This window comes from Phoca vitulina, unplaced genomic scaffold (genome assembly GCF_004348235.1).
Source record: "Phoca vitulina isolate PV1807 unplaced genomic scaffold, GSC_HSeal_1.0 scaffold84, whole genome shotgun sequence".
Taxonomy (NCBI): domain Eukaryota; kingdom Metazoa; phylum Chordata; class Mammalia; order Carnivora; family Phocidae; genus Phoca; species Phoca vitulina.
The window spans coordinates 1,275,301-1,295,340 of NW_022589787.1; the positions used below are offsets into that span (position 1 = coordinate 1,275,301).

The 20,040-nt window shown below is 32.8% G+C and overlaps 2 protein-coding genes across 7 annotated transcripts in view; one reads left to right on the forward strand and one right to left on the reverse strand.

Annotated features, from left to right (window-relative positions):
• LOC116626175 overlaps positions 1-20,040 on the forward strand; it is a 222,725-nt gene that overhangs the window by 147,147 nt on the left and 55,538 nt on the right. The window lies entirely within an intron of this gene.
• The window catches only part of UBE3A (ubiquitin protein ligase E3A), a 96,737-nt gene that overhangs the window by 6,767 nt on the left and 69,930 nt on the right, over positions 1-20,040 (reverse strand). For all 5 annotated transcript variants that reach the window (XM_032395367.1, XM_032395368.1, XM_032395371.1 and 2 more), the window contains exons 7-11: positions 15,057-15,201; positions 12,087-12,292; positions 11,275-11,439; positions 9,566-9,721; positions 9,391-9,464 (exon numbers count right to left, since the gene is read on the reverse strand). In XM_032395367.1, coding sequence (XP_032251258.1) covers positions 9,391-9,464; positions 9,566-9,721; positions 11,275-11,439; positions 12,087-12,292; positions 15,057-15,201 — 746 coding nt within the window. The remainder of the gene's footprint in view (positions 1-9,390; positions 9,465-9,565; positions 9,722-11,274; positions 11,440-12,086; positions 12,293-15,056; positions 15,202-20,040) is intronic.

Below are 20,040 nucleotides of genomic sequence, written 5' to 3' on the forward strand. Positions count from 1 at the left end.
CCAGCAAGGGGATCCTGCCACAACAGGCACAGAGCCCAGGAAGAGCTCTCCAGCCCCATGGGCTTGAGACACCATGCAACTCCGCCTGTAGAAGCTGTTCATTTCACCTCCCTCAAGCAACACCATCATGGACCACAGGGAGCCCCCATGGAAGGAGATAAAGCAGAGCAGAATAGTGCCAAAGGCTCTGAAAGCTAAATTTGTTACTGGAACTACAACCCACAAAAAGTATGCCAGAACCTGCATGCTACACTTGAATAGGATGACTGCCTGCTAAAGTAAAAAAGTGTAAACAGGACCCAGAATCTCCTAATGGACACAATGCCTAGGACACAATCCAAAACTACAACACAAAGGAAAGAAAATCAAGTGTTGTCAACACTGGGATGAATAAGATGTTGGAACTGGGGCGCCTGGGTAGCTCAGTCGGTTAAGCATCTGCCTTCAGCTCAGGTCATGATCTCAGGGTCCTGGGATTGAGCCCCACATCGGGCTCTCTGCTCAGAGGGGAGTCTGCTTCTCCCTCTCCCTCTGTGCTCTCTCTCTCTCAAATAAATAAAATCTTAAAAAAAAAATAAGATGTTGGAATTATCTGACAAGGATTTTAATGCAGTCATCATAAAAATGATTCTACAATTTTAAGTTCTATTGTTTCACAAATGAAACAATAGAAAATCTCAGGAAAGAAACAGAAGTTACAATAAAAAAAGAGCCAAATATAAATTATAGAACTGAAAAACAGAGGAAGAGAAATATACTGGATGGGCTCAACAGTAAAGATGACAGAGGATAAAAAACTGAACAAGAGAGAAAGCTGGAAAACAAAACAAAAACAAAAAAACCCCAGAGTCTCAGGTACTTGTGAAACAATGACAAATGACTGAATAGGCCCAGAAAGAAAGGAGAGAGAGTGGGGCTGAAAAAGTATTTGAAGAAACAATGGCCGAAAACTTTCCATGTTGGGCAAAAAAAAAAACCACAACTTCAAGAAGCTGAACAAACCCCAAATGGCAAAAACAAAACTACTCTTCAGGAATAAAGGGGAAATAAAGATATCACCAGACAAAGGAAAACTAAAAGAATTTGTCCATTAGCAGACCTGTCTTTGCAGAATGACTAAAAGGAGTAATAAAAGATGGGACTCTTAAAGCAAATGGAAAGAACGGAAATAGTAGAAATATAGGTATATACAGCAGACTACCATCATCATGAATTTTGTAAATCCTATGTGATGACTGATACAAAATTATAATAGCATTAATATTCAAGACAATATTTAAAAGTGGGGAATGAAACCTAAATGGAAGCAAGGTTTCCACACTTCACTGGAAGAGGTGTTGATCCACTTTCACATATGTACACAGCAACCAGGAAGAACACTATACTGAAAAATACAACCCAAAAAACACTAAAAATAAATCTAGGGTATCCTTAAAAAAATGTCTGAATAACTAACCCATGGAAGGCAAAAAGATAGAAATAAGCAATCATAAAAAAGAGAGAAACAGAAAATATATAATGGTAGACATAAACCCTAACATATCAATAATTACCTTAAATATGAACTGCCTAAATATACCAATTACAAGGCAGACTGAGAGTGGATGGGAAAAAAAAAAAAAGACTCAACCATAAGCTGTTTCTAAGAAATTCATTTCAAATTCAGCAAGACAGGTTGAAAGTAAAACAACGAAAAAGATATCATGCAAACATTTAAAAAAAAAACCAAGAAGGTTATATACATATTAGATTCAGAGCAAAGAAAATTACAAATCATAAAGAGGGACCTTATGTAATGATAAAAAGACATGACGACTCCAAATGGGTATGTACAAAAAAAAAAAAAAAAGGTATGTACCAAATGACAGAGCCTCAAAATACATGAAGCAAAACCTGACAGAGATAAAAGGTGAAGGAGAGAAGTATCAGAAGAGACCTACAGAAATATGCTCAGCTGATTTTTGACATATGTGAAAAAGTAATTCACTGGAGGAAAGAGAAAGTACTATATCTAGACTATGCAAAGAACTCTCAAACTCAACAGTAAAAAACAATCAAGTGCACTCTTGGCATTTACCAGAGAAATGAAAATTTGTGTTTACCTAAAAAACTGTGCATGATTATTCATAGCAATTTTATTCAGAACAGCTCCAAACTAGGAACAAGCATGAAGTCTTTCAACAGGCAAATGGTTAAAAAGACTGGTGAATCCACATCAAGGAATAAATACTACTCAGCAATAAAAAGAAACAAACTATTGATAAGTGGAAAAAATGTGGGTAACTCTCAAGGCTGAGTCAAAAAAGCCAATCTGACATATTATATGTGATTCACTTAATACAACATTCTTGAAATGACAAAATTAAGAAATCGAGAACAGGTGGGTGGTTGTCAGGGGTTAGGGACTAGAGTAGGGATAGAGATAGGGTAAAGGTATGGGTATATAGGTGTGACTGACTATAAAAGAGCAACAGGAGGAATCCTTGTAGCGATAGAATTTTTCTGTATCTTGACTGCAACCTACAATATCCTGTGATATTGTACTAATGTTTTATAAAAATTTGCCAGTGAGGGAAAAATGGTAAAGTGTTTACATAGGGTCTCTGTGTGATTTCTTACAACCGTATGCCAATCTATAATTATTTCACAATAAAAAGTTTAATTAAAAAAAAGTGTTAAAGAAGATTAACAGATCAGATGAGTAGATTTTGGAGGAAAGAAAATCAGCAGAGACAGAGAGGCAACATCACATAATGATAAAGGATCAATCCACCAAAAGACATACTGAGGCTTAAAGTATATGTAGCAATCAAAAGTAATCTTCAAAATACATATAAAAACTGATAGAGCTGAAAGAAGGAATGGACACATCCACCATTATGAAGCATTCAACATCCTTCTCTCTGAGCAACTGATAGAACTACAAATAAGAAAATCTGCAAAATCATCAATGAACAGAATCTAAATCTACATTTATAGAACATTCCACCCACCAACACAGAATACACAAATTCAAAAGTATTATTAGGAGTCATGAAGAGTAAGTTCTCTGACTATAAAAGAATCAAACTAGAAATCAATAACAGAGAAGAGGAAAATATGCCAAAACCCTGGAAATTAAACAACATAATTTTGTTTTGTGTGTGGTTTTTTTTTAAAGATTTTATTTATTTATTTGATAGAGAGAACACAAGCAGAGGGAGTGGGAGAGGGAGAAGCAGCCTCCTCGCAGAGCAGGGAGCCTGATGCGGGGCTAGATCCCAGGACCCTGAGGATCATGATCTGAGCCGAAGGCAGACACTTAACGACTGAGCCACCCAGGCGCCCCATAAACAACATAATTTTGTTTAAATAACAAAGAGGATGTCTCAAAATAAATCTTAAAAAATACATACATATGAAAAAAATGATAATACAACATATCAAAAAATATGGGATATAGCTAAAGCACTAAATGCTTACATCAGGAAAGAGGAAAGGTCTCAAATCAAGGTTTCTATCCTCAGTAACCTAGAATGAGAAGAGCAAAATAAACCAAAAGAAGGAAGGAACTAATAAAGAGCAGAAATCAATGAAATTAAAAACAGGAAAAGAAAAGAGAAATAAAAAGCTGGCTTTTCAATATAATCAATAATTTCAACAAACCTCTCAAGCAAGACAAATTTTAAAAAGAAAAAAAACACAAATTACCACTATGAGGAATAAAAAAAGGTATGATCAGTTCAGATCTGCAGACATCAAACGGATAAAAATGGATTAGGAACTCTGCACACATAAATTTGACTACTTTAATAAAGTGGATCAACTCCTTGAATAACACAAATTACCATTACTCATGGACTATCAAAGATAATTTTAATAATCTTATAAACATTGAAGAAGTTGAGTTTGAAATTAAAATCCTCCCCAAAAAGGAAATTTCTAGGCCCAGATGGTTTCTTTGGAGAACTTCACCAAACATTTAAGAAATAATCAGTACCACTTTAACACAATCTCTCTTAGAAATGAGAACACTTCCCAACTCTTTATGAGGCCAGAATTAACCTTGATGTTAAAACCAGACCAAGACAACATTAAAAAAAGACAAAAACTACAGACCAGTATCTTCCATGAACTGAGACACAAAAATCATCAACAAATCACCAAGTCAAATTTGACAATGAACTGAATGGAAATGACTCAGATATGCAATGCTGGTTCAATAATGGAAAATCCATTAATGCAATGTGCCATATTAAATAGAGGATAAAGAAAAATCATGCTTGGATCAATAGATGTGGAAAAAGCATCTGACAAAAACCAAAAGCCTATTCACAATAAAACTCAACAAACAAGATATAGAGCGGAACCTCCTTGAATTTGTAGAGAGAACACTACATGGAAACAAGTCAAGGCTTTTGCTTTTACTACTCTTATTCAGCACAGTGCTAAAAGTTCTAGCCAGCATAATATGGCAGGAAAAAAAAAAGGCATACAAATTTAAAAAGAAGCATGACTATCCCTATTTACAGAATACATGATTGTCTATACATAAAACCCCAAGATGTCTCAAAAAACAAAACAAAAAACAACAAAAAAACAAACAAAAAACTTTCTAAAATAAGTGAGTTCAGCCAGGTCACAAGATACAAGTCAACATATAAAAAAAAATCAATCACATTTCTATATACTAATAGAATGTGGAAACCAAAATAAAAATACAATGCCATTAAAAAAATAAAAATACAATACCATTTATAATCACTGCAAAGGAAATCATATACTTAGGTATAAATCAAACAAAACATGTATAGAATCTATATGCTGAGAATTACAATGCTGATGAAAGGAATAAAAAAAAAAAGAGACCTAAATAAAGAGCTATACTGTATTCATAGGTTGGAAGAGTCAACATAATAAAAATGCCAATTCTCCCCAATTTGATCTTAGTGTAATTCCTATCAAAATTCCATCAAGGTTTTTTGTAGGCATAGACAAAGTGAATACAAAATTTATATGTTAAAGCAAAGAGTAGCTAAAATATGGAAAAGGCAAGAAATCTTTCATTTAAAATGGGAGTAAGCACTCTATCTGATGTCAATGCTTACCAATTACCTGTACTGATAAAGACAGTGCAGTATTGGCAGAGAGATGGAGAGGCCCACAGATCAAGGGAAGACCATAGGGAATTCAGAAAAAGATTCACACAAACATTATGAACTGACTTTTGACAAAGATGCAAAAGCAATTCAGTAAAGGATAGCCTTTTCAATAAATTATGTGGGAAATGGACATCCATAGGCAAAAAAGTGAATCTTGACTTAAATCTCATTATTATATAAAAATCAACTCAAAATGGACCAAGACTTCAATATAAAACTATAAAAATTTTAGGAAAAGAGAGGGGGAGAGAGAGAGTGAGAGAGAATATGAATCTTCAGGACCTAAGGCTGGCCTTACATGTATTTATCTTTTATATCTTACTTTACCAAAAACATGATCCATAAAAGGAAAAATCAAAGCTCATCAAAATTAAAAACTTCTGCCATGCAAAAGATTCTGTTAAGATGAAAAGATCAGGCACAAGAGTAGAAGAACGCATTTGCAAACCACCCACCACAAAAAGGACTAGAAGATATGAAGAACTCAAAATTCAACAACAAAAAAAGACATTTCACCAAAAACAATATACAGATGGCAAGTAAGTACATGAAAAGATATTCCACATCACTGCCATCACGGGTAATTCAAATTACAGCACAATAAGATATTATAACATACCTAGCAGAACAGATAAAGCTAACAATTTTGACACCACCAAATGCTGGCAATGATATGGAGAAATTGGATCACTCATATATTCCCCAGGGAATGTAAAATGGTACAGTAACTCTGGAAAACAGTTTGGCAGTTTCTTAAAAAACTAAACATGCACTTGTCATATGACCCAGGATTGCACTACTGAGCATTTATACCAGAGAAATGAAAATAAATGCTCTTGCAAAAATCTTTGCTTAAATATTTAGTAGCTTTATTTCTAATAGCCAAATACTGACAACATCCCAAGTGTCCTTTAACAGGTGAATGGTTAAACCAAATATGGTACATCTATGTCATGAAATGCAGCAATAAAAAGGAATGAGCTATTGATACATATAACAACTTTGATGGATCTCAAGAGAATCATGCTGGAGGAGTATGAGTATGCCTACAAAGGGATAGCAACAGGGACCCTTCTGGTGATGAAAAAGCTGTACACAGTGATAATAATACTGGTTATGCAAATCTATATAATGTGATGAAAGTACATAGAACTACACATACACAAAAATAAGTGCGTGAAAAACTGATGAAATCTGAATATGGTCTATAGATTGAATGAGTATCAGTTTCCTGAATTTGATACTGTGCTACAGTAATGAAAAATGTTACCACTGTGGGAACGTGGATGGAGGGTACACTGGACCAACCCACACTATATATTTTTTTAAGATTTTATTTATTTGAGGGGCGGGGCAGGCAGGCGGAGGGGGAGAGGGAGAAGAAGTTCCCCGCTGAGCAGAGAGCCCAACGTGGAGCTCGATCCTAGGAACCTGAGGATAATGACCCGAGCCGAAGGCAGACGCTTGACTGACTGAGCCACCCAGGCAACCCTCCAACCTGTATTGTAAAAGAAAATTCCAATAAATCTACAGTTATTTCAAAATAAAATTAAAAAAAAACCCAAAATCAAAATACCCTCCAACAAAGAAATGTCCAGGCCCAGATAGTCTCATTGGTGAATTTGAGCAAATATTTAAGAGAAAAAATTACCAATCTTATTCGAGTATTTTTGGAAATGAAGAACAATACTCTTTTTAACTCACTATATAAGGGTAGCAAAAACCTGATGTGTATAAAAAAAGGAAATTACAGGTCAATATTCCTCATGAATAGAGACCAAAAAAAAATCTTAACAAAATGTTAGTAAAATAAACAGAGCAACATATTTATAAACTAACAGGCCACAGCTAAGTTAGGCTTATCTAGAAATTAAAGGCTGATATAGTATTGAAAAATTAAATGAAATGAATCACATTAAGTGTGAGGAGAGGATAATCAAATCTGAATTTGACCAAGCCTTTAAATAGAAATTCACTAGCAACTAAAAAGAAACTGCAGTCCCTGCCTCTCACCCAAAAACACTAACGAGGACCATTTAAAAAGATACTTCGGGGCGGGGCGGGCAGGGGAGGTGCGCCTGGGTGGCTCAGTCGGTTAAGCGTCTGCCTTCGGCTCAGGTCATGATCCCAGCGTCCTGGGATCGAGCCCCACATCGGGCTCCCTGCTCCGCAGGAAGCTTGCTTCTCCCTCTCCCATTCCCCCTGCTCGTGTTCCCTCTCTGTCTCTGTCAAATAAATAAATAAAATCTTTAAAAAAAAAAGATACTTCTAGGGCGCCTGGGTGGCTCAGTTGGTTAGGCGTCTGCCTTCGGCTCAGGTCATGATCCTGGGGTCCTGGTATCGAGTCGCACATCAGGCTCCCTGCTCAGCGGGGAGTGTGCTTCTCCCTCTCACTCTGCCCTTCCCCCTGCTTGTGCTCTCTCTCTCAAATAAATCTTTAGAAAAAAAATACAATAAAAAAATAAAAAGATACTTCTAAGTCTCTTAATAGTCAAATGAAATCAGGGACAGCTTTATCGGCAACTGGAAAACATAAACACAAAAACTTGCTTGACAGTCAATATTTTCTCACTTTATTTTTATTAATGCTAGACTTTTAAATGTTCACGTTTTACATATAGTTATTTTCTGAGTAATTTATTTTCATTAACTTTATTAGTGGTAAAAGCTGTAGTAGAATTATATTTTTAATATTAAAAACTAAAATATTTCTAATGGTATTTTATATTACACCAAATGTTATGTTACTAATTTTTAGTTGAAAGGTATTATACAGTTTCCAAGTTTTTCTTCATTTCACTTCAATGAATTCTGAATACTTTAAATGAAATAAATACCAAACAAGATACCAATATTGCCAATTTTTCCCTGGTATTATAGTAACTATTCCAAGTCTTCAACTTTCTACTAGTTGTAGATTCTATTTAATGAATTAATATTTTCATATATATGTTGACAAAATAAGAAGTCTGAATTTTGTTTAAAAAGATTTTTAGAATACCATTAACAATGAGAATGATTTGGAAGCTACTATAACTCTGTCTTTTCACTTGCCTTTCAAATTACACATTAACATATGATCTTAAGATATGTATCAAGTAAGAATTATGTTATTATAAGCTAGAAATAAAATTAAAACTTTAATTTAAAAATTATTTTCTCCATAAAGAACACACAAAATACTTCCAACTATTCTCAGGGAAACTTAAGAGGCTACAAAATCCAATCTGTGAATTCCTTGTGACTCACAAGTAGGGTTTTCTTTATCATGTTCTCAACCCTTTCATGTGTCAATTTTGAAACTTCAGGTAAGTAGCATAATAATGGTTGCTTAGAGTAAGTAAGTTCAAGATTGCTACTAGAAATGAGTTAGGGTGTACTAAAAAGAGGAAATGCCAGTAACCTCCTACACACCAGAATGAAGAACAAAATAGGTAACAGAAGAAAATAATGTAACATAATATAAAACAACATAAAATATTACTCATCTCTAGTTACAGTTGATACTCATTCTGGTGTTCACATACTGTAGTCTTAGAGCAATAACCTTCAGAGACAACCTCCAGGAGTTATGTTTGCATTCCTTTCACCTTATCCCACCAGTGGGCACCTAAAAAGCATCTTTGTCCCCTTTTACCAATCTCCACAAGGGAGGAAGAAGCCTATGTCTTTTAAGATTGAATAGTGCAGTACAGAAAAGGAGACAGTATGGTAGGAACAGCATTTGTTTGGAAGCGGCAAAGACTGGGAATCTCTGCCTTTTTCTGTGAAAATCTGGGGCTCAGTTTCTTCAGGGGTAAAACAAATACTAATATGTATCTTGGCATGTGATTATAAAAATTAAATAAAATAACATTTCACACAAAAGGTGCTTCATATAGGGTAGAGAATAACAGTTCACAAACACAGAGTTCAAAAGAAAGGAGAAATATTCAGAGATGGTAGCTCTGTTTTCATCATTTTCTAACCAGCAGTAAGCACATGCTAATCAGAATCACTAGGAATATTAGATAATTTATATCCCAAATGCAGAAGAAAACATGTGACTTACATAAAACACTTCATTCAAGAAATAAATCATTAACAGTAAAAACTGGTGATTATATTACAAATACACTTCTAATATAATAGATTGAAAATCTGTGAGTTTGCTTATTTGGTAAGTAATACCTAGAGATGAAGGTCTAAAGCATAAACTACACACCCCTTTACTGAATTAAATCTTCCTTTTAAGAATTAAGCACCTCACCTAATCAGAACAGAGTCCCTGGTATAGCCACCGTCATATTCCGTAGTTTCTTCTAGCGCTTGGAAATCTAGATTCTGCAAATTCAAGAAAATACGTCTTAACATATATACCACACCATTACAAACAATAAATTAATAGGTAATAGGATATTTTTGCAGACATTTTGCTTTCTTACCCGGCTTCCACATATAAGCAATTCAATTTCCTCTGGTCTGAATAAATACTTTAAGGGAGATTCATTGGTCACCATATGAAAACCTCTCCGAAAGGCTTTGAACTGTTTTTCTACTGATTTATTGAGAATGTAGTCAGAATAGAGATTGACAAATTCCTGCAGAAAACATTAACCACAAGAACTTCTTATAATATGCTATACAAATAAAACACAAGATACAGGGCTGCGTATCCTTTTTGTTTTTATTTTCCCAAAGAAAGAAGAATATTCAAGAATATATTTAAAGATTCAAACTTTACACATACAAAGGAAAATACAGACATACCTTAGAGATATCGTGGATCTGGTTTCAGTCCACTGCAATAAAGTGAGTATCGCAATAAAGCAAGTCAAATGAATTTTTTGGTTTCCCAGTGTATAAGTTATGATTACATTATACTGTAGTTTATTAAGTTTGTAATACAGTATGTCTTAAAAAAACAATGTACATACCTTAATTTTAAAAATATTTTATTGCTAAAAAATGCTAACCATCATTTGAGCTTTCAGTAAGTCATAATCACTGAGCACAGATCACCATAACAAATATAATAATGATGAAAAACTTTGAAGTTTGAATTACCCAAGTGTGACACAGAGACACAGAGTAAGCAAACGCTGTTGGAAAATGGTGCTGACAGACTTGCTCAAGACAGGGTTGCCATAAACCTTCAATTTATAAAAAAATGCAACATCTGCAAAGTGCAATAAAGTACAATAAAACAAGGTATGCCTGTACCTTTAACAATTTCACAGATCTCTGCAATAGAACTATAAAAAGGCCATGTACATAAACTAAATATACATATAAGTTTCAATTTTGATATTATCTTAAACAAGACTGAATATAAAAGCTGGGCCTCAATACAATCTTGAGAGTCTCTCAACCAGGTGTGCAAACAGAGACATTTAAACCATGTATACATCTATTTATAAAAGCTAACAACTGCAATGTACCGGATTTGAGCAATCCAGGAAGCTGCATGTTGTCTATGCTAGAATATTTGAGAAGCTGCCTACTGTATCCAGTTCATCAAAACTTTTGGTGTTTACTTGATACGTAAGCTACTGTACCAAATCATAAAAGGTAAAAATGCACTTTGTATCCTAACTTAGAGAATATTTTATCAAAAATTATATTATTATAAACTGTGTTTTTTTAAAGGCTTACTATATATTGATCTTAATTTTCCTGCCATATTATGGGTTATTCCCATTTCCAGATGCATACAGAAAACATGTATCTGACTTAAAGAACACTTTTCACTAGTGTTTTTAAGTCACATATATATGTGTATACATTAAAGGCAACGGTCATTCGTTGGGTGAGAAGGATCTTAATCATGAGGTCCCCGTTTCCCTCCCCTATACAGTCTAGTATCAGAAATACACTGTTTCTTGCTTTTTATTACAGCCACACTGTGTCATTCACTATCTACTACTCCTGTCCTCTTTCTTAAAAAGGGTTTTAGTGCCCAACTACAGGCTCTCCTACCAGCTCATATCCAAGATTTAGAAAACTGGCTATTTCATTTATAAGAATTTGATTACTTGATTTCTTGAGTTTTTGTATGAAGTATTTTAGATACTTCTTTAAAAATTACAAGCATATACGCTTTAAAACTGTAATAAAGAGACAAAGACAATGATGATATTAAAACACTTATTACCTTCCTGTTTTCATTCGTAATTGGAATTTTATCACCATTTTCCTTTAAATCATACATCATGGGATTACCAAAGAGGTCTGTCTGAGATATTTGGAAAGTGATCATCATGTCATCTTCCACATTCCCTTCATATTCCAATAAATCTTTTAAACTCTGATATAGGACCTAACAACCAGAAATAAAATTAGGTTACCATAGAACTATAAAATACAACAGTTTGTATCTCTCTTCTTGGGAAGAAAAAAATTGACAATAAGAACTAAAGCATAGAAAGTATCCTCTCTGACCCCCCAATAGTTTACAATACAGAAAGACTGACAGTTACTGGTCTGTCCAATTCTCTGCTAAGAAAACCACAGCGTCAATTCAGCAATGGATTTTACTTTGTGCTCTATGAGAGAACCTCAGGTGTCTCACAGTGAGGGAGGGGTTGGAGACAGAAACAGACACATTAACTGTAGCTACCAAACCCCTTATCCAGAGCAGCTCTGATTTCACCTGGCAATCTCATGTGGTTTCATTAAAAAACAAAAAAAACAAAGCCCCCAAAACCAAAATGACATGTTTAAAAACCCCCTTTCTACAGAATCAATCCTACAAAACCTGCTTGCTGACAGTTATACTAAACTTCCCCTTTGAGTTTTTAAGTGTTCATGGTACTTTAACAGATTAAAACAGCTTTATCTTAGTAGGTATAAATATTAACAAATGAAAATGATTCCAAATGAAAACTTTAATTTTTTTACATAAATTAAACTTTAGTTCTGCTTTTAAATAAAATCTAAACATCAAATAAAAAATTACAGACTTACAGGGTGAGAATCTCCCAGGTCACGAAAAGTTCCTTTTTTCCCCATTAGCTTCCTGTAGACAACCATGGGAAAATGTACATCCAGTATACAGTTATTGTAAATAGCCAGACCCAGGACTATGCCAATCAGAGTGAACTGACCCTCAGTTTCAAAAGAGGATGGATTAAACCAAAACAATTTTGTAGATTCATCATATGTGAACATACCTATAAAAAATGATTTTAAAAAATATATTACTTTTATATTTTATTAAAGACTGATGAATACAAATATAACTACACAAATTTATATGTAGTAGGTGTACAAAATTTTTTTTCTCTATTACATTAACACTTGAGAGACCAAAGTTCAAATATACATGATTGTTATAAATCGTGGAAAATGGAAGTATGTCATGTTAAGAAGCCACGGCAACAAAGCAATAAGCAATTTTGGTTGCATTTTCTAAGAAGTTAGGGAAAATGTTCATTAAAGTTCTCTAATCTTCTATTAATACAAATGATAACTTAATTTGTATTGATACTTTATCTGCTGAATGGATGAAAATAAATGCAAAACCAAAGGAAAAAAAAAGCTTTATAAAAACTTATTAAAACATATTTAATCTACATGTGCTGATATCAAAAAACAATTTTGAATTTCAAATTAAAGTTTTTGTTTTTTCAAAACTGCACAATGATCCCATGAAGTTTTTCTAGCACCTTTCGAACAACAAAGTCAGATGAAGCCAAGTACATAAGCTTAAATAAATTTGATGAAGACAGATTACATCCAAAACCCAAAGCTATTTAATACACACATTGTGAGCCAATAAATAAAACAAAAGTAGTTTGCACTTGTAGTCTTATTTCAATTTCACATGGTCTTCACTATTCAAAACCCAAGCTTAGAGATCTTTCTTGTATCATTCATTTTAAAAACTAGGAATGTTTGATTTTACCTATCTGAATACCATTACTAAGGCAAAATTATCTTCTTCCCTTTAGACAAATAGAATATCTAAGGAAAAGGTTACATGGTATTTTATGAATTTACGACTTTTCTTACTTTGCTAAAATGTTTTTCAATTGCTACTGTGCAACTCAATGAAAATATTTTAAGAATTAGGTCTGAAAAAAGGGGCAATGTCCAATAGAACAAACTTCAGAAATCAGTATGACACAAATACATCAATTTATATGATTTTTGAAAGCTTTAAAAATGTTTATTTTCACATTTAGTTTAAGTTAAATACAAAAGGAACTGTAAAATGTTCCTTGGATCATAAGAGTATAAAAGTAAGCTAGGACTTTTTTTTAATGAAAGTTAATGTTCATGAAATAAAAGTTCGAAAATTATCTAATTCTTACCTGAATCTCAGTTTAGATCTAAACTTTTTTTACAGGCCCAAGTTACAAGATTCACTGAAGTGGTAAAAACTTCATTCAGTTGTAAATATGTTATTAACAGAGTCAAGAACAGTCGAAAATAATTACAATTAATAAATTTGATGAAATCTCACAAATGTATGTGCTTGGTCTCAAGAGCAATAAACTACAAATTAATCAGAATATAAATTACAGAGGTCATTACTCTCATCTCTGTGTATGAAAGATGATAATTTTAAGGCTCAAAGTGATTTCATTTTGGGCACAGTTTTGCCAGTCCCTGGAAGAAATGCACCATAAAGAGTGGCTCTTCTAAAATACTCATTTTTGATAGTTTTAACTATCATTTCAATTACCTTACTATCAAGTGGAATATTAAATGTATGTTTTTCTCTTAAAAGTATTTCTGCGTATAATGTAAGTATGCTTTACAGCTAATGTTTAACGTGTCGAGACACAAGGGGACCCAGAGCTAAGGTTTACCAAACCTAAGAAGCTCACAAATTAACTTTCAATCACAAAAAAGGCATGGTTTTAGGTGTCCTGATTTACTTTGAACAAATTACATGCAAATTACATAGACTTCTGATTAATAAACATTAGCTAAAATAGTCTTAACTATATTTGTGTCATGAACTCAAAATGTCTACTTTCATTTATATATATATATGACCAACTAAGAATAACAGAAAAGTCAATTCAATGTATATACTGAGAATCAACAAGCTCAATTCTCAAAGCTTAATGGAAATGATATATGCATTATTCTATGTCACATTCTTCACAATTCTGACAGTACCTTTAGTGGACTCCTTTTCCTGTAACTGTCATGCATTCGGTTTTAAAAATAAGCAAATCTAGTAACCAAGTTAGTGGTTATATTATAGAAACTCAATCAGTTCAGAACTACCCAGTTATGAATACAATCCAAGAAGCTGCAGTCTTTTACCGGTTCTACTTTATCTACTTTGTCTATCAGTAAAACTCAAATTCTTCACTTTCAGACTGAAATATGTAGATCAGTATCTTCCAAACTGTTCAATAAAAAACATTTCTGGGAGGCAAATGTTATTAGATGTGGGGTGGAAAAAGGGTTCTGGAGTTCAAAAAGTTTGGGAAAATACTGTAATATTAAGCCCCATGAAATCCTGTAGCAAATAAAAACCTAATTAATTTGATACCAATGAGGGTTTCCAAACTTTGAGCATGATACACTTGTGAGACATTCTCAATATTCTTTAGACACTGTTGTATGAAACTCTTATTTCAGAAATGCTGTGAGTTTGATGAATGTTTAGAGTAAAAAGAGCAAAGAAATCTTTCAATTGTTCTAATGTACCATTCTAAAGTGTTTTCAATTTATTTATCTAAGAGGTAATTTCCTGTAGTAAAATATTAGGCTAAATAATCTGAATAAGAACTTGAATAAGTGATGCATATCAGTCCCCCAAACCCACAAATTCAGTCATTATCTGTGATTCTAGGAAAGTCATACCAAACCCTATTAACTGTTCTTCATAACTGAGAGTATTTATAAACACTGGTAAACAAATCCTTAATTCAAAAAGATATGACATCATGATCATATCACTAAAATATTTACCAATATCTGGATTGAAGATTTCCTCCACAACCAGCTGAAAAAATTCTTTGGAAACACCTCCCTCATCAACTCCTTGTTCTCCTTCAAATTCCACATACAACTGTTTCTTCAAGTCTGCAGGATTTTCCATAGCGATCATCTCTAGCTATAATGAGTGAAAAGATAAAGTGAAAAGAAGATGACTGCCAGTTTAAGGATGAAAGCAAAATAAAAATAAGGAGAAGCAAAAAAAAAAAAAAAAAAACAAGGAGTAGGGCTATGGAGCAAATAAAAAGTACTGACTTTTGGTCTGTTTTAAATGGAAACAGGAAGCAAACTGGTAAAAAGCCAGTAAAGGCAAAGATTCAGTCTCACAGATAATGGAAACACAGGACAGTAAAGAAACCAGCATAGATTTATAAAAGGTTACTTTCTAACTACTGATTTGTGATGAAATTAACATATAGTAGAAAATTAAAATTAGATTTTTTTGTTACTTCTGTATAACAAACCTGGGCTGTAAGGTTAGGACATGGAAAGAAGTCAAGACAGCCAAATACATAAGTGAACTCAAACTAAATCATTTCAACAAAGACAATGGAGTATAAAAGTTTGACTTCAAATTTGTTCGCTAGTAGTTCTTTATGTTTAATAGAATAGAAACTAAGGAATTAGGTCTTATTAATCCATTCAGCCATAAATAAAATAGTTTCAATTAAGAGAAAAAACACACTGAACAAAGAGGAAAACAATTTATGGTCTCTTATAATGCTTATTATAAATTGCCACTTCTTAATGGATCACAACACATCTCATATACACTTTTTTTTGAAAGCAGATGAGACATACGCTTGCTCATATCCTTACTCTTAATTTCTTACTAACAGTTATCAAACCCTAGTATCTAGCATTTTTTAACTATAAATCTTTACCAGATACTTTTTTGTATCTATAGAATAATATACATAGTAACTGATCTCAGTCATTAAGAGATTAATCAGAAAATCCACACTAGATTCTAATGTGAAATAATTATACTGCATTTTTTTTTTTAATGTATCTGAAATTTACTAACAGCATGCCTACTGATCACCCACCTTATTTGCTACATTGACTTTAAATGCCGTTTGGCTGTTAAAAATTTTCTACATTTGCCAAAACAGAGTATGTAAGGGTGTTCAAGTTATTCCAACTAGTCCAACTAGAATTTTAAAAATGGTTTTGAGCAATTCAAACATCAACAAAGTAACTGTACTACAGTACTAAAGTAATGACTTTAGGTAATAGCACTGGTTTGGACATTCTAGCAGATCTACAAAAAATAAAATAAAATCTCAGGAATTCATAAATCAAGCCAGTTGCCCTAGATCAATGTTTTTCAAACTGCCAACTGAACCTCATTAGTGGGTAGCCCAATTCATTTAGTGGTTTAAAACCAACAATGGGAGGGAAAAGAATGTATTCCACATAGTAATGGCACCTACTGTTTTGTGAAACTTCTATTTCAATTATATGTACAGACAGATATGCATGTGTGTACCTAATGCTATGCAAAATATCTTACTTGGGACTACAGTCAAAAAGGTTTTAAGAACAAAGGCTGAAATGATCTCTTAGGTATCTTCAACTTTTGGATTCTGTAATTCTGTGATTTTAGAATCTTTAGCTTTAAAAAATGTCCTGTACAACAGTGGTCTCTAATATTTACAAAATCATTTTTACGCCAAGTTGTATAAGGATAACTTATTTTTGTGACAGAGTGTTGTGGAGACTGAGAATACTCTGTACTAGTCCCAACTATCACTTAACTTTTAAACTTTAAATTTTAGCAAGCGACTCAGGTAAGCTTCAGTTTCCTCATCTGCAAAGAAAAAAAAGGAATAGTACTCTTCATACTGAAAAGATGTGAAGGCTTAGTAAAAATATATAGCAAAGTGTTTAGAGTGGGCAATATTAAGGTAACACATCATGTTGGAACCTTTTAAAACAACTTTGATCTTTGAACAAAAGATTCACAATTTGGTTTTATAGCCTTGTCCCAAGTTTTGAAAATAACCTTGGGGAAAAATAGTTCCAGTTGGAAACCTGTTTCAAGCCACAGAAAATAAAGAATGCTGAGAACTAAATTAGAATTATCAGCTCCAATGTGGTTTACCCATCACGCCAACATCCCATATTGCCATGGAACGCATTCCTAGTTTCCTTCTTCCAGTTCCCACCTGCCTAGGTGTTAAAGGAATATAAGTCAATGTTTATATATGCCCTTATAACACAAAGACAAACCTGCTTATATCAAAAGTATAATGCATTCCAAGGTGAAAAAAATGATTATCTGATATTTAAATATGCTTCCTATAGTTCTTCCTCATTAACATTCATAAATGAGAGCGGACTCCATTATCAATGTGATTGTATCTTTTAAAGGATTTGGTGTTGTTTCTACAGGATTCAGAGACCATGTGTTGCAGTCTTAGCTCCACAGAGACACTTTATATGACGCTGAAACAAATTTATCTTCATTCTTAATATTAAATATTACTGTCTGTCCATCTCCACCAATCTCCACTCTGCTCCCCACCCTGAGTGCCAAAATAATTCAATGCAATGTTCTATAATTACAATTGTAAACATATAGCTTTCTTTGTTAGTTTCATCTATAAAATGAGAATGACGTATTAAGAAGAAATAAATACACATGAAGCACTTAGATGAATTCCCTGTACAATAATGCCTTCTAAGTACTAGTTTTTGTTGTTACTGTTACTTTAACTTGTACTAAAAATTTTTTCAGGCTTGCCTGAAAACCGAACAACCCAGACATTACAGAAAAAAATATTTCATAACAATAACACAATAATAATATAGCACTTATGTGCCAGGGGACTATTCTAAGCCCTTTACATACATCAATTCACTTCATTTTCACAACAACCTTATGTGGCTGGTAATAATAACCCCATTTTACAGATAAAGACCCCAAAGTAATGAGAGATTCAATAACTTGCTTTCAGTATTAGTAAATGGTAGAACAGAGTTCTAATCCAGGCAGCAAGCTCTTAACTACTATGCCTTCCTGCTCTCCTCAATGACTAGCAATAGTCTTTTTTGAGATTTATTGTTTATATTTTTATATATTATTTTATTATGTACACATAATAGTGTACATAATAAATGTACATGTTATTAAATGTATTTTATGTATTTTATAGTTATTTGAGTAACTATTATTTTCTTCCTTATGCTTTTCTGTATTTTTAATTATTTTTTTTTTTACAATAAACATGTATTTTAGAATCAGGAGGTCAAATGCAAATATGTAAAAAGAATGATTTGAAAAATAGGTAGCAACTAAACTCTGCAGGTAAAAATTTTCCATTATTATCTATGTTAGATTATCATTCTCAGGTATATATTAAGTGGTTCTGTAATACTTTTATCATTTCTGTAGACATGGGTAGCCTACCTTTAAAAAACAATTTTTACTTTTAACTGTAACATAAAATTTACCAGTTATCATTGTGACAAAGGCCATTATTAAGTAATGGACTGCATTTATTTTTCTTAAAACAATTACTTCTGACCCATTGTTCAATTAGAGAATCATTTAAGAATTGAACGGTAAAGGTGTTATGTGTTATCACTTTCTGTAATACATATATACCATTTAAAACAGAATTTTGAAAATCAAAAGCTGTCTTGAATGCAGCAGGATATTTGGAAACTTAAAAGACTATGTCAGTGAACATTCATTCTGAAAAGGAGAATTTGTATTCATCCTTGAACTGAAATCATTTAGTATACAGACCTGTATTTTTATATATAGATTTTCTTAAAGGAGGATATATTAATTTAATATGGAGACTTGCAAAAGACAGACTGTTGGGGAAAAATAAACAAAAATAGACTGGATGTAATGACATCTACCTCTTCCTTATATGACTTCCTCTTCTTACTAAGACTTGATTTCATCAATTATTGGACAAAACGATTTTCAATTTCTGAACTTTTAATTGGCCATGATGATGAAATCCTAGAGAGATCATTTTTTAAAAAATTGATCTAGTATCAAAGCATTCCAGAATACCTAGGTAGGATGACATCTTAATATAAAAATATCATACTTGCCAGATTTACAAGAGTCAAAAAGAAAACCCATTCTTTAAAATCTTACAGTATTCTGGGATACTATTACTCATGATAAAGTCATCTTTATCCATAATTGAAAAAAAAAATGCTTAATGGTACAGATATTTAAGTAGAAGGAGTAGTCACATAAAATAGACCTCACTAATACTTAAGAATACCTAGGCTCTCTAAGAATGGCTGGCTTAATTTATATCTGTAAGCTACTGGCTAGAATAAGATCTTTAGATTATCCAGATATATTTAATTTTTTTCATTTCTCTAAAAACAGATGCAGTTTTTTATATCTTACAAATGAAGTTTAGATGTTTGGGTAACAGCCATATCATATAATCACATCTGCTTGTGAGACCAGGAACCCTGAATTCTACTTCCAATTCTGCCATTAATTTCTATAGGCCAGAATCTCTCCGAGTTTCTTTTTTCTCACATATAGAGCTAAGGAGTTTGACAAGTTTCACTGTTTTAATAATATGATAATGAGAATCTAAATAGATCTACCTCATTCTCTTAATCTCCTTTGAGGACATAAATTAGGCATGAAGTTCTTCGTTTCAAATAAACTACAAAAACAATAATGGTCATTGCATTAAACACAATACAGTGAATGTACAAGATACAATTAATCATACTCAGGGCAGCACAGGATAATCTTATTCTTAAAGCACTGTAGGTCAATTGTTAAATAAAAGAATCAAGTTTTATTTCAATAATAACTAAGGGTGTTTGCCAAGGAAAATGGTGGGGCCTGGGATATAGAGCACTGTTAGAGCCCAGAAAAAAATGATTTTAATTTTTTTTCTTTTTTTTTAAGATTTTCTTTATTTATTTGACAGGGAGAGACAGCGAGAGAGGGAACACA